General features: G+C 44.8%; 1 protein-coding gene across 11 annotated transcripts in view; it reads left to right on the top strand.

The window, feature by feature from the left end:
- The window catches only part of ncor2 (nuclear receptor corepressor 2), a 105,937-nt gene that overhangs the window by 58,303 nt on the left and 32,835 nt on the right, over positions 1-14,799 (top strand). For 5 of the 11 annotated variants that reach the window (XM_042099925.1, XM_042099931.1, XM_042099928.1 and 2 more), the window contains exons 7-16: positions 1,022-1,078; positions 4,187-4,239; positions 5,800-5,866; positions 6,866-7,038; positions 9,463-9,553; positions 10,335-10,513; positions 11,752-11,806; positions 11,917-12,039; positions 13,116-13,252; positions 13,953-14,110. In XM_042099925.1, coding sequence (XP_041955859.1) covers positions 1,022-1,078; positions 4,187-4,239; positions 5,800-5,866; positions 6,866-7,038; positions 9,463-9,553; positions 10,335-10,513; positions 11,752-11,806; positions 11,917-12,039; positions 13,116-13,252; positions 13,953-14,110 — 1,093 coding nt within the window. The remainder of the gene's footprint in view (positions 1-1,021; positions 1,079-4,186; positions 4,240-5,799; positions 5,867-6,865; positions 7,039-9,462; positions 9,554-10,334; positions 10,514-11,751; positions 11,807-11,916; positions 12,040-13,115; positions 13,253-13,952; positions 14,111-14,799) is intronic. The other 6 variants (XM_042099935.1, XM_042099930.1, XM_042099936.1 and 3 more) reach the window with 4 other exon arrangements.

Genomic DNA, 14,799 nt, shown 5'->3' with positions numbered 1-14,799 from the left:
GGTGGGGTGGGGTGGCGCTGGGGAAACTGTTCCCATTGGGACTCCTCTCACAGAAGGGATTAGATTATCTGTAAACCAGGGCCTGATCAGGCCTCATTAGGAACCCTATAAGCCTCGCAGTGGGCTGAGGTGACAGCAGTCAAAACTTGCTCTCTCTTTGTGTGTGTGTGCGTGCGTGCGTGAAGCTTAGGAGAGAAAACTGTGTTTATGTCTACCCTCATCCATACTTCATATGCCTGGTATAGGCACTGAGAAATGCATTTTTTATGCTTCTCAGAGAGAGAGAGGAGGAGATTATAAAGAAAGAAAGAGAGAGATGGATATGGAAACTGCTGCCCACATATCATCTTAGCACTGCTAAAAAATGAATAGTCATGTTCTTAGAGCTGTTCGCTCCCTCCCCCTCCTCCTCCACATACACACAGGCGCGCACACACACATGCACGCACACACACACACGCACACACCGCTGTAATTGAGGGAAATGAAGTGAGATAGAAAGCCTTGGAGAGCTGGCTGTCTCATTATGGCAATTTCACTCCCTCATCAGTGGCGAGAGAAATAAGGAGTGGAGCAGGGGCAAGTGGGGGTACTGAACTGAGTGTGCATGTGTGCGTACCTGCATAAAAGAATCGAAAAATGAGTAAGTTAATGAAAGAGATTGCGTGCGTGCGTGCGTGTGTGTGTGCGTGTGTGTGTGCGTGTGTGTGTGTGTGTGTGTGTGTGTGTGTGCGCGCGCATGCTCATGTAGATGATTTTAGATATGGTATGGTATAGGCGCTCTTGTTATCTCAGATCTACATCCTCTTGTCCTGTTGTTGTGTGTAGCTGAATTGGGAAATTATACAGGGGGAGAGAGCCTGGGGTGGGATTGCGTTTTGAGAGCTCTATTAATAGTGTAGTGTCATCCATTTGAGAGAGGGGGAGAGAGAAAAGGCAAGTGTGAGGCTTTGCCGTGGTGATAGGAAATGTGAGTCTATGCTGTTGACGTGCTAACAGTGTTTGTGTTTTTCGTTTACAGAAAAAAGCTGAGGAAGCACACCGGGTTTTGGAGGGACTTGGACCCAGGGTGGAACTGGTGAGTTTCCCTCCCTATTTTCCATTCCTGACTTTTTCTTTTTAAAATATTTTTTGGATTCTTGGGAATCAATACATGACAATCTTTTTCATATAAAATGTGTGTAAGTGCTTTACATGATCAAATTTATCTTACTATGTCTCACTTCAAAATGGCCGACGGCCCCCCTTGGTGCTTTCCTACCCTTTAGCCCTTGTGTGTATCCTTAGATGTAGCATATTGGGTCTTGACATGTCCACAAGAACCCATAGAAATGGAATATCCATGTTTCATCCAATACAAGTTCTGTAGATGTATAGTCCATGTATAACCCATCATATACACCAATTGAAATAGAAATCGCAAATATTTCTATTTTTGTGCAGTTATTCCATATTTATTGTAGTCATTTCATATCTGTGCCCCTGACATACAATCCAAATGCAAGCATGAAAAGTGTTACCTTTCATTTGAGACCAAGATTATGCTTCTACACAAAGGGGTCCATATGCAGTAAGCATTTGATTGTCACTATGCATTTTGGATAACCAAAAGTCCTATGGGGAGTTTCCATAGGGCAATTTACAAAATGCATGAGCATACTTTGGCAAAAAATGGTCTAAAGTGCTCATATTTTCATTCTATATTGTTCTACCTTTGCAGACAGCTTCACAAGACCCTGGTGCTAGGGCACAGTTGTGTTTCTAAGTCATATCAAGTGACCTAGAAGGCTGAAATGTGATCAGTTCAAAGATGCTTGTTATTCGGCAGAAAGAAAAAAAAACAATATTCTAGCCTCTGTATCTCTGTTTCAGTACATCAGTTATTCTGATTGTTTTCCAAGGAACTACAGTGTCTCTGCTTTCCAAAGAGGTCAAGCATTTGATTATAGGCCAAACTAGGTTACATCAATGGCCTCTGATGCAGGCAAAAAACTTGAAATTGGTATTGTGATCCATGCGGTTAAAGTAATTGTTACCATGGAGGAAACCTTTAACACTGTAGCGTGTGTCAAAGATTTGATGTTCAGAAGGACTTTTAATCAACACCAATATCAACATATTTTCCCACAATAAACACACATTGAGCTTCGGTTGCATATTATGTACATTTGCCATTTGTAACCAATGCAACTATTTATGTGAAATTAAAGATCTCTGCTCACTCTATTTACCCATCATGCATCTCTCTTCTTCTCACCACCACCCCTCTCCCCTCACACACTGTCAGATGTGTCAGGTCCTGCCAGCTCTCTAATTGGCTGTTTCTGTTTGGCTTGATTCCTCTCTCAAGTCCCCAAAATATCCACACAAATCACAAGCCATGTGATTCTCTCCCTTGCTGTGTGTGTGTGTGTGTGTGTGTGTGTGTGTGGATATTAAACCCATGGGATCACACTGGAAATCCCGAACCCATCCATTACACTCTGCACGAAACTTCCGACTTCCAAACGCCAAAATTTATTTACCGCCTAATTGGCCAAAGGATATAAGTGCATTAGTGGGGGATTCAGAAATACATTTCTCATCATGTTGATGTGCCCAAGGCCAGTCACTGCACAGTCCTGTGGAAGAGAATTGGCTCTTTGCTCTTACGGAAATTTGGAACGACACATTGGAAAATCCGTAGAGAAAGCCAATTTTCACTCCAGACAAAGTGGAAGTTGAAGCGAGAGTACTGCCACACATTTTCATCCTCACTGCAGATAGCTACTCATTTTTAGTCATCGGTGTGGGAAGACATTGAGATATTATCTGACCGAGATATTATCTGACTGTTTAATGGAGGGTGTGGTGTGTGTTTTCTAGAGGGCGTTGTCATTGTGTTGTTAGAGGAGTTGGCACAGGTTCACAGTGAGCACATCTCAGAGGAGTGCAGCTTCAAATAACCACTGATGTCTTGTTGCATTAAACACATGCAGGTGTGCAGTCTAACACACACACACGCACACACACACCTCTGTTTGCCACAACTTTCCCTCTTTCCTGCTGACTCTTGTTTCCACAACCCAACAGTTTGTGCAGTCATCATACTAAATACATATTTGTCTAAATGTCTCAGTATTTAAATGTCTGCCACATTTGTATCTGCTAGTATAGTAGCAGTTGCACAGTTACAGAGAAGCATACTATAAGCTGTATAATAACATATATAAAGCCCCAAAATATATATAGCAAAAAGGCATACTATAAGCTAGGGCTGGGACGATATGCTTTTGTCTCGATTCGATTCTTTCACAATACTTGAGACCTGATTTCGATTTGCATTGTGATTCTACAGTTATTACGATTCGAAAGTATTGTGATTTTCTTTCTTTCTTTTCTTTCTTTCATTCTATAACAATAAAAACAAAACAAAAGTTAAATGATACACTTCTAGAGACAATATATTATGAGACATTTCTAAAAACTTTTTTTAAACTGTTTTCTAAAAAGAACGCACATCACATGCTTGGATCATGCGCCATTTTCTGCTTTTGGACTGTTTTGCTGGAAACGGATATTATGTTGCCGTTGGCGGTATCGTGGAAAACGTTAAGGCAAAATAAAATATGAATCACTGGAAAACATAAATCGATTTTAAAATTCATTGCCAAAAAAAAAAAAACACAATACACGTGGGAATCAATTTCCCCCCCCACCCCTACTATAAGGGCTATAGAAAGCTTACAGAGAATGCAGTGTCAGGAAGATCAAACCTTCCATCTCTTGCATTCAAGTTCAGCTTCACGTACACGCCACCAGGCATCATCAGTGTCACGGCAACAGCAGCATCAGTAGCAACACCTAACTCCGCATCCGCATCCAGTTCTGCAGCTCTGAGCTGAGGAACGGCCCAGCTTTTATTTCCATGTGTGATGCGGTGACCTGGTTTCTTCATCAGAGGGAAAAGCAAGAGAGGGTGAAAGAGAGGGCAGCAAGATGAAATGGTGTAGGGGTGGCGGAGGGTTGAAAGGCGGGGAGTCGGTTAACGCTGATGTGCCTTGATGTGCTAGTCTGAACTGAAACTGGACTCTTACCCTCCAGACATTCCCAGTAATGCTTTTATCTCTCTCTCTCGCTCTCCCCCTTTCTCTCTCTCTCTCTCTCTCTCTCTCTCTCTCTCTCTCTCTCTCTCTCTCTCTCTCAGCCTCTCTACAACCAGCCCTCTGATACCAAGCAGTACCATGAGAACATCAAAATGTAAGTAACTGCACTCCTCTCCGTTTTAATCCTTAACTTCCCTTTCAGACCATGGCCCTGTCTCTAATAAATGTTCATCTCACTGTCTGCTCTTCCATGAAAATCTGTCAGAATTCACATTTAGATGGTTGCCTATTGACAGACACATAATCTGTTTTAAGAAATGCTGCGGAATAGAATGAGAGACATTGCCCTGCACATGACATATCTGGTGGCTATTTATTTGAACAAAAGCTTTGGTGTTTGTCTCCTCTCCTCTCCTCTCCTCTTGTTCTTTTGCCATGTTTGTTCTCTCTTTCAGTCTCCTTTTTTGACATCTCCTACATCCTTCTCTTCCCTTTCTACAAGCCTTTTGATCTGAGAGCCCTCATCTGGCAGAGTAGAATTTTCTTTCTTTTCTTTTTTGATAGTATAATTAATCAACAGGTGTGTGTGTGTGTGTTATTAAATACCTCCACATGGCTTTGATCTTTTACAATTGGTTGCTTTGTCTCCTTGGTTCTTCACCAAGGTCCATTTCTTTCTCCTGTCTATCTCCTCTCTATGCTTCCATTCAGATGACCATATGGCTGTGTGTATGTGTTGGTGTGTTAACTGACATTTGATGGCGTCTGTAAGTGTGTGTGTGTGTGTGTGTGTGTTTATGTACAGCGCACGGTTGGATAAAAGGAACTTTGTACATGGCACAGAGCTGCTAATCTAGTGCCCCTACCATCTGCTCCACAACACAATGCCATCTCTGTGCTCATAGGACCATACACACACACACACACACACACACACACACACACACACACACACACACACACACACAAACACACACTGTACCAACACGCCTATGCTGCTGCAATATAGGCAAACACTGACATTATTTTTACTCCCATACACCTATTGTCACTCACTCATTCTCTTCCTCTTTCTCCCTCTCTCTCTCTCTCTCTCACACACACTCACACACACAGTCAGACTGAAACCCACAGTCTGTGTCCTTGTCTTACCTTGTGCACAACATTACTCCCATCAGCACTAACGTGACCTCAGAGTAACCAATTTTAACGTCAAGCGCTGACAGACAGGAAGCTGTTACAGGGACCTATATTGAGTTGCGTCTGTTACATTATTGTTGAATTGTGCTTCAGCTTGCCTTAGGCAGAGAAATTGTCTGCACAATTTTCTGTCTGCATATTCATCTGTGGTATGGTAAGGTCTTAGATAAGGTCAGATTGTGTGTGTGTATTGACTAGTAGATGAAGCTTCACTATGTAGCCGCACACGTTTGTAATCATATGGTATTGTGCTTAACTTGGTATAAAGGTCACTATGGCAACGAACTGTGGACATCAGGAAAAGAAGGGATTGAACAGCTTTATAATGGACTGACTTTCTCCCTGTTTCACTCCCTCCCCTCCCCTCCCTCTATTTCTAACTGTATGTCTCTCTCGCTCTCTCTCTATCTGTATGTCTCTCTTTTCTCCTTCTCTCCGTATGTCTCTCTCCTCTCCCCCCCCCCCCCCCCCCCCCCCCCCCCCCCTTCTCTGTCCTGTTTTCATCCTTCTGCAGAAATCAGGCGATGAGGAAGAAGCTCATTCTGTATTTCAAGAGAAGAAATCATGCTCGCAAGCAGTGGGTGAGTTCTAATTGCATGGATGCACACACACACACTTCCTCTCTCTCTCTCTCTCTCTCTCTCTCTCTCTCTCTCTCTCTCTCTCTCTCTCTCTCTCTCTCTCTCTGTCTCTGTCTCCCTCTCCTTGTCTGGCTTGTTCTTGTCTGGCTTGTCCATTACTGTATCCCCACCACAAGATGATGGCTCGGTAGAGAGCTCTTTTTGCCTGTGTGTGTGTGTGTTTGAGACAGTGTATTTTTCAATACTGCCTGCCTTGTTTTATGCTGTTGCTGTGGGGAAAGCGCAGACTTAATAGAGGGAGTAACTGTCCCAGATAGTGTGTGTGTGTGTGTGTGTGTGTGTGTGTGTGCGAACATGCGCTCCTCTGCACCAAGTGGGTGTTAAACTGGTTCAGCTGATTGGCTGAAGCATGTTTTAGTAGTGGTGCCGGTAGACTGGGTAGTCGGTGCAGTCCTGCGCCCAGCTAAATTTAGCCAACCTGTGAAGGAAGCAGCTGCTCACCTCACCCCAGTGTGCCGCTCCTCACTACTACTGCTGCTGCTGCTGCTGGTGGTGGTGGTGGTGGTGGTGGTGGTGGCGGCGGTGGTGGTGGTGGTGGTCATAGTAACGATGATGGGGAGCTCTGAGATTGGGGACCTTGGTGGCATTTTGCTTTCCGCACTACCAATTTCATTCAATTTTTAGTCTGATTTGTGCTACGTGTCTTGGGCTGTGGATTTATGCTTATTATAGACAAACACAAGGAAAGGAAAAGGGATGTCAAATACTTTGTGTGGGGTTCCACTAGTGAGCGTTGTTATATTTGACTCCATAGCACATGGAGGCAGGGCACGTGGATATTCCTCCAGCAAATTCTTCAGAGCTCAGATCAATATTTCAACCATTAAGGGCTTTAGTTGCATGTCAGCAGGACCACCAGGGTTGTATGTATAACCCTGTGTGTGTGTGTGTGTGCGTGTGTGTGTGTGTGTGTGTGTGTGTGTGTGTGCCTGCCTTCAGGAGCAGAAGTTCTGCCAGCGTTATGACCAGCTGATGGAGGCTTGGGAGAAGAAGGTGGAGCGCATTGAGAATAACCCGCGGCGGCGCGCCAAGGAGAGCAAGGTCCGCGAGTACTACGAGAAACAGTTCCCCGAGATCCGCAAGCAGAGGGAGATGCAGGAACGCATGCAAAGGTCTGTCTGCCTGTCTGTGTATAAAAGATACTGTGTTGTAGGTCTACAATAAGGAGCAGTTTGTTCTTTAGTGAAAGCCATGTCATGAGTCTCTTTAAAGATGACGTTTTGGCCTTTGAGCTACCCTTCATAACCATGAGAGATGATGGTCAAATCTAAACTCCTCATGCTTTGTGTTTTAACTTCATCTCTGACACATGGGAAGCTCCAACTCAACTTAGGATGTGTTGAATTCAGGGTGGAGCGCAGTCTCTCTCTGTGTGTGTGTCTGTGTGTGTCTTTGTGTGTGTGCACGTGTATAGTTCCTCGAAACTCCAGATCAAGCTTTTGTTCACCCTCGGCACATTTGTGCAACGGCTCAGCGGTTAGTTTGTGCAACAGCCTGTGGTCACCCCCTCCACCGCCCACGCAGCGTCTTAGAGCGTCACTGACCCCTGTGTGCTGCCGCTGCACAACGGGCGCCAGTGCCACCACCACCGTACCGCATCTCACAACAGCAGGCAGCACCCAACTCCTCATCTGGGCTGGTGCAGTGTAGGAAACTCAACATTTTTAATAGTGGGAGAATAGGAGCTGGGTTCTGCTTTTTATGTTGTTTTCCCTCCAGAAGATTCTTATTTCAAACCTTGAAGACTTGGCTATCTCTCTGGTGGTGCCCTTATATGAAAGGAACTTCAGTGCAGTCTGTCCCCAGGGCTTTGCTGAATGTGATGTCAGTATTGTGAATCACATCCGTAGACGTCAGAGCGAAGTTCCCTCTGGAGTCATTGAGTCAAAGTATGATTGCAGTGTAACGAACATTTCTTGTGTAAAGGTGATTAGCGAGTCAGACGTCATCTGTGGTTTTTGGTTCATCTGTGTGTCAACCGTGGCATCAGTGGTTCATTTATGAGGTGTCAAAGGAACAACTTAGCTTTTGTTAACAAAAAATTATAACAGACATAAATGCAATGTGAATGACAAAGGAGATCATGTACAGTAGCCTCCAAAATTATTGGCACATTTGGTAAAGCTGACTAAAATCAGGTATAAAAAATAATCTTTTGGCGCTTTATTGTACTCTCACAATGTAAACAATGAGGAAAAATCCACCCTTGAAGGCAAGCAAATTTATTCTGAGAAAAAGAAAAATCTCATAACGAAATAAATATTTTGAACAAAAACACGTTGCTTACAATTATTGGCACCCCTAGAAAAATCTTACATACAAAACGTAACAGAAGCATTCTGTCTAATTTCAAGTTAATCAGAGCATCTGAACTTTCAGAAGCAGTTCATGGCTTTCTTTTTCACTAAGGTACGAAAATAAAGTGACAGAGGTTAAATCCTCTAGTCATTTTTCAACATTGGAAAGGCAAGAGAATACACTAAATTTAAATAAAAAGAAAGTGTGTTTGACATTTGTAAGTCAGGGAATGTCCAGACAAACTAGGTACTTTGTTGAAAATGCCTATATTTACAGTTAAAACAATGATTAAAAGGTTCTAATCAACTGTAAATGTGACATACATGCTTGGACAAAGACCCATGGTTATCTTGCCCCCACGTACAGTATAGGCAAAAAATGTCTTTGGGTCACCAAGTCCCACAAAAAATCTTCAAAAGTGACCTCACTGCTAATAGATTATTTAGAGGGCATGCCAGGTAAGAACCTGTCCAGTCATTTAATTACCAATATAAACGGCAGGAGTTACTAAATGGTACAGTGACTTCCAGACACTCTGAAAGTGTTCTATTGTCAGATGAAATGAAAATTGCGCTTTTTGGCTAGAAACACTTTAGGTGTGTTTGTGTTTGGCGTACACATAGAAGAATGACTATACTGAAAAAAAAACCCATGCCTAATGAGAATTATGGTGGAGGTGCTGTGATATTGTGGGGCTGTTTTTATTCCCAAAGGCCTTGGGAACCTAATTAACGTGCATGGTATCAGAAACCCCAAGAAAAATCTGAAAATTTTCGAAGGAAATCTGTCAATCTCTGCCAAGACACTAAAAGTGGGTCATGATTGGATCATTCATCAGGTCAGTGAACTAAAACAAACGTCCAGATCAAAACAAATATGGTTTACTGAGCACAAAATCAAACTTCCGCCATTGCCATCTCAGTCCCCTGATCCAAACTCCATAGAAAAACAGTGGGGTGTGTCAAAAAGGAGAATGCACAAGTTGTGGACCTAAGAATCTGGACAGTCTGGGGAGATTTTGTAAAGACTAATGGTCTTAAATCCCTTGCTTTGTATTCTTCAATTTTATGGGGTGTCATAGGAGAATATTACAAGCTGTTTTATTGGCAAAGGGAGACTTAAGAAGGTATTAGAATTAGTAGTGCCAATAATTGTGAGCATTTTTTGTTAAAAATATTTATTTCTGTATTGTGTATGAGTTTTTCTTTTACTGATATTGTGTTTGTTTGTGTCTGCAGTCGTGTTGGGCAGCGCGGGGGAGGACTGGCCTCAGCGGCACGAAGTGAACACGAGGTCTCTGAGATCATCGACGGTATCTCTGAGCAGGAGGTAAACATACACTCCATCACACTCGTGTGCGCGCGTACACACACACATACACACACACACACACACACACACACACACACACACACACTCTTCTCAAACACACACACACCCTTTTCTCACACACACACACACACACACACACACACACCTGCACTCCTGTGCCCTCTGCAGGTGTGAACAGTGTGGTTTGTGTGACCCCCCAGGTCATAGACGCTAAAGAGATGCATTCCATCTCGCCACTTCTGCAAAGAAATGAAGGCTTCCATTTCCCCAATTATCTCTCACTCTCTGTACAACCATGTCACCATGTCTCGCTGCTTCCCCTTTCATTCTTGTGTGTGTGTGTCTCAGATCGTGCTGGGAAAAAAAGGATTTCTTTATCATTTTCTATGTCATTTTCACTCAACAGTGTACTGTAATCTCACCCATAATCGGGCAGTGGTGGTAGTTCTGTTATTATCTCGGCTCCCTCAAGTTCCTCTGCGATAACTGTGTAGCTGTTCAGAGAAGCCTCACACTTCCCCTCTGCTGACCTATATCACACACACACTCACACACACACACACACACACACACACACACACACACACACACACACACAGACACAGACACACACACACACAGACAGACGTATGCCCTTACACCACTATAGAAGCCCTATATGTGCACATGTGTGGATTTACCCTATTGCCCGCCTTTGCCTTCTCTGTCTGTCTCTCATTCTTCCTCTCTCTCTCTCTCTTTCTTTCTCCCTCCCTCTCCCTCCGTCTGTCCTGGTCAGAACTCGGAGAAGCAGATGCGTCAGCTGGCGGTCATTCCACCCATGCTGTTCGATGCGGAGCAGCAGCGCATCAAGTTCATCAACATGAACGGCCTAATGGACGACCCCATGAAGGTCTACAAAGACCGGCAGGTCATGAACATGTGGAGCGAACAGGAGAAGGACACGTTCCGCGAGAAGTGAGTGTGTGTGTGTGTGTGTGTGTGTGTGTGTGTGGTGTGTGTGAGCGCGCGTGCGCGTGTGTGTGTTTTAGGTGTTAACAAACAGACAAACTGTCGGTCAGCTTATGTGCATGTGTGTGTCTTCATATGCTGATTAGCATGTAAGCAACACTGTGTGTGTGTGTGAGCGAGAGAGTGTATAAGTTTGTGTGTGTGTGTGAGCAAGAGAGTGTGTAAGTTTGTGTGTGTGTGTGAGCGAGAGTGTGTAAGTTTGTGTGTGTGTGTGTGTGAGCGAGAGAGTGTGTAAGTTTGTGTGTGTGTGTGTGAGCGATAGAGTGTGTAAGTTTGTGTGTGTGTGTGTGTGAGCGAGAGAGTGTGTAAGTTTGTGTGTGTGTGTGTGTGAGCGAGAGAGTGTGTAAGTTTGTGTGTGTGTGTTTGAGCGAGAGAGTGTGTAAGTTTGTTTGTGTGTGCATGCATTTATGCATGCTCTCACTTCTGCCTGTCTGTCGAGCCGAGGTGTTGAGGGTTGCGTGACATGCTCTCGTTGCAAGGCCTGCGCTGCGGTTAGCCCCCCACGCCAATCAAGCGAAGCATCAGAGGGTGGCGTGATGAGCGCTACACACCCTTACCACACTCACCTCCCTCGACAGAGGTCACGCAGACGGAGGGGAAGAGGAAGTGGGGAGGCCCAGAGAGCGAGAGAGAGAAACACACACACACACACACACACCAAGATAACTGTTCACCCAGTACCAGGAGTGCATATGTTATCCACCTGTATGACTATGGCCTGTATGACCTGTATTTGCTGGACTTGAGGCATCAGGTGGTGGTCAGTCTCGGTCTGCTGTGGAGCTGGCAGTGGTGCTGAATACATTTCCAGCTGCCCTGCTTTTCATTTAGTCTGCTGTCACCATATTTTATGAGGGAGCGCAATGAGAAAATGCGTTTGGGTGATTGAGCCCTTGGCGTCTCAGAAGGCCGTGTGAGGGGCTTTTGTGTGCATGAAGTTTCTGAGTTTGTGCAGCCTTCCCCTGTGTCTTGACCTGTTCATAACCCTCTCCCTGTATGTTAGAGGTGTGTGTGTGTGTCTGTGCGTGTGTGTATGTGTGCGGATGTGTGTGTAGGGGGGAGCTCATTTAGGTCTGGTGCCTTTGTGCCAAGAGGTGTTTTATAGGAATTAGTAGTCTTTGTGTTTGTAGGAATTAGTAGTCAGTGTTGATTGATATTGTGTGTTCTTTTTCTGTGTGTTTCAGGTTCATTCAGCATCCAAAAAACTTTGGTCTGATTGCCTCTTTTCTGGAGAGAAAGGTAGCGGAACAGACTGTTTTGATGCGTATCTGCTTACATTCTATTTGTCACACATCCTGCGGTACTCACCATTTCTGCTCGTGTGTGTGTGTGTGTGTGTGTGTTTTCAGACTGTGGCAGAGTGTGTGCTCTTCTACTACCTGACCAAGAAGAACGAGAACTATAAAAACATTGTCCGCAGGAACTACCGCCGGCGTGGTCGAAGCCAGGTGTGTGTCTCAGTGAGTTTGCATGTGCGTTTGTGTCCGCCTTTGTGTGTCCCTCCGTCCGTGTGTGTCTGCGTGTCAGAGAGTGAGAGTGTGTGTATATATATGTATGTTTGTGTGAGTAGTCTTGAGCTCCATCAATGCTGATGTGTGATTGCCCCAGTAGCTGACCCGTAAGTGTTTCTGGTGGGGCACTGTGCACTGCAGTAGTTCTCAGGAGCTCCATATCTCTCCAACTAAACGCTGGAGCTTGTGTAAGAGCATCCCCAGTCGACTCGGAGCGGAGCTTGTGGATTAGTGTTTTCCACCCGCTCGGTTTGAAGGAGCATAGCTGTAGAAACTGACCCTGGCGTCAACCAATCAGGGAAGTCATTAGCTGTTTCAGTTCCATTAAATGCCATTTGAGAAATTGTGAAGCCAAATTACTCAGTTGAGTACACAATACCTGTGAAGCAGAGCTACAGTGTGTCTGCTCCTCTTCTGCAGCAGGTATTTTAACTCGCATCTTTCAGTTTCTGTCATTTTCAATAGGTAACTAGATTTTAGATAATATCCATTCAAACTGTTGTCAAATGTTTAGGAGCGTTCGCCTATATTTGCAAATTTAAACGCACATCAGGAGTGCTTGCGTGAGACTGAGACAGAAAGGAAGCGAGAGAAACAAGAAGTTCTGAGATCTAGAGGTGGCTAAGGTCACTGCTGTGTGTGTGTGTGTGTGTCTGTGTGTCTCTCTGCACAGCATGGTTATTTGCAATGCAGTTATTATTCATGTATCAGTCATGCAACATCATCAAAATAAATTGTCTTACTGTTTTCCCAAGAAAGCAGATCTGTGGAAATAATACTGACTCACTCACAGATACCATCTGATATTACTGTCTAGCAGCACATTCATTGTCAGTCGCACAGATATACACACAATGTGGGAATTACCTTGATGACCTAGATTAGAGAGGTCCTTTAGTGTGCAAACCAGAAAGAGGGGATTGAGTAATGGAATTATGTGCCTGGAGTGTGCATCATAACCATCAGATGAAGCTTCCTCTGATAGCTAGACATTAACGTGTGTGTGTGTGTGTGTGTGTGTATGGTTGGTTTCACAGCACACTCAGCAACAGCAGCAGCAAGTGAACCGGAATAACCAGGAAGAGAAAGAGGAGAAGGAGAAGGAAAAGGATGGGGAACGAGAGGAGGAGAAGAACGAGGGAGAGGACAAGGAGGACGGCATGAAGTTAGTATTGTGTGTTGGTTTTTTTCTCTCTCTTTCCTCTGTCTCCTCCTTTTCTGAGTTTCTATGGAATACTTAGCCAACTATATGCCTTTTGTACATCTAGAATGTCAGAGTATTGTTTGTCTTGTACATGTCAGAGATACACTTTGGCACCAGTTTGAGTTTTATATTTGAATTTGCATTAATCAAATAAGTATCTGACCCACCCTGACAGACCTTAATGCCTATTGAACACACACACACACACACACACACACACACACACAAACTATATTAGCAGAAGTGTATGCACCCCCTGGATGAACATGATCATTACATCGTCCCCCTCCGGTCTGTGCGCTTGGCTGGCCCAGCTGGTGCGCCTATATTTAGCATCCCCACAGCGCAAGATGAATGGGACTGTGGGGATGATAAATGAGAATGCTCCATCTCTGTTCTCAACTCCTGTCATCAGCTATTGTGCTGATGCTGGCTATTCCGCCAAACAGAAACTTCACCAGAGGGGGGATGTGACTACATGCCTGTTTGTGTGTGCGTGCGCGCCTGTATGTGTATGAGAGAGAATCTGTCTTTGTTCTTCTGCGAGTTTAATGTTGTCTGTGTGTGTGTGTGTGTGTGTGTGCGTGCGCGCCTGTATGTGTGTGAGAGAGAATCTGTCTTTGTTCTTCTGCGAGTTTAATGTTGTCTGTGTGTGTGTGTGTGTGTCCAGGGACGACACGTCTGGCGAAGACGGGGAGGATAAGGAGCCGGTGGCCGTGAAGGGCCGGCGCACGGCCAACAGTCGCGGCCACCGCAAGGGCCGCATCACACGCTCCATGGCCAACGAGCAAGAGGAGACCAGCACTCCTCCACTCAGCAGTGACCTAGGTAAACTTGCATTTCACACAGACACACACACACACACACACACACACACACACACACACACCACACCTCGGCGTAGCAATATCTTTCATACAGTTTTTCAACTCACTGGTCGCTGCATATACACCCAGCACTCTTGCAGATGTGCTTAGACCTCCATGTGCAGGCATACAAGTAAGCATACATACCCACTCATGGCAGCTGTCCTCTCCTGCAGTGGAACTCAGCGTCCACATGGGGGCGCTCTGGTCCTTTCCCTCCCCCCTACTAGCGCACAGCTCTGAAGCCTGAGGGGAAGGGGAAATCCCTGGACTCATGGACACACAGCCATGCCTCTCAGGTGCTGTTAGCATCCTGTCCACTGGTGCCACTCAGACACAGCTAGCATGTTTAGCCAGATAGATACTGTTAGCAAGCATTGAATCTGAGGAGTGACGAATAAACTGTTGATTGAAGACTGCACAGGTAAGCCATGCTGCTTAGGTTGTACTTGCATTATATTGCTGCGTGGACATTGTAAATGAGGCATGGCAACTTGCTTTTAGCTTTTACTGCTCATAACTTGTCTGAGGCTAGGGTGTGAGTGATACTGAGAGAAAAAACACTCATGCACACACTCCGCATCAGTTTGTACATACTGTAAACGCTGAATACACATACAGTTGTCTTTGGAGAGGGTCATATATATACAC

Source organism: Alosa sapidissima, chromosome 8 (assembly GCF_018492685.1).
Source record: "Alosa sapidissima isolate fAloSap1 chromosome 8, fAloSap1.pri, whole genome shotgun sequence".
Lineage (NCBI taxonomy): Eukaryota > Metazoa > Chordata > Actinopteri > Clupeiformes > Clupeidae > Alosa > Alosa sapidissima.
Note: the sequence above shows the minus strand (reverse complement) of the source record. Positions and strands in the feature narration are given on the sequence as shown.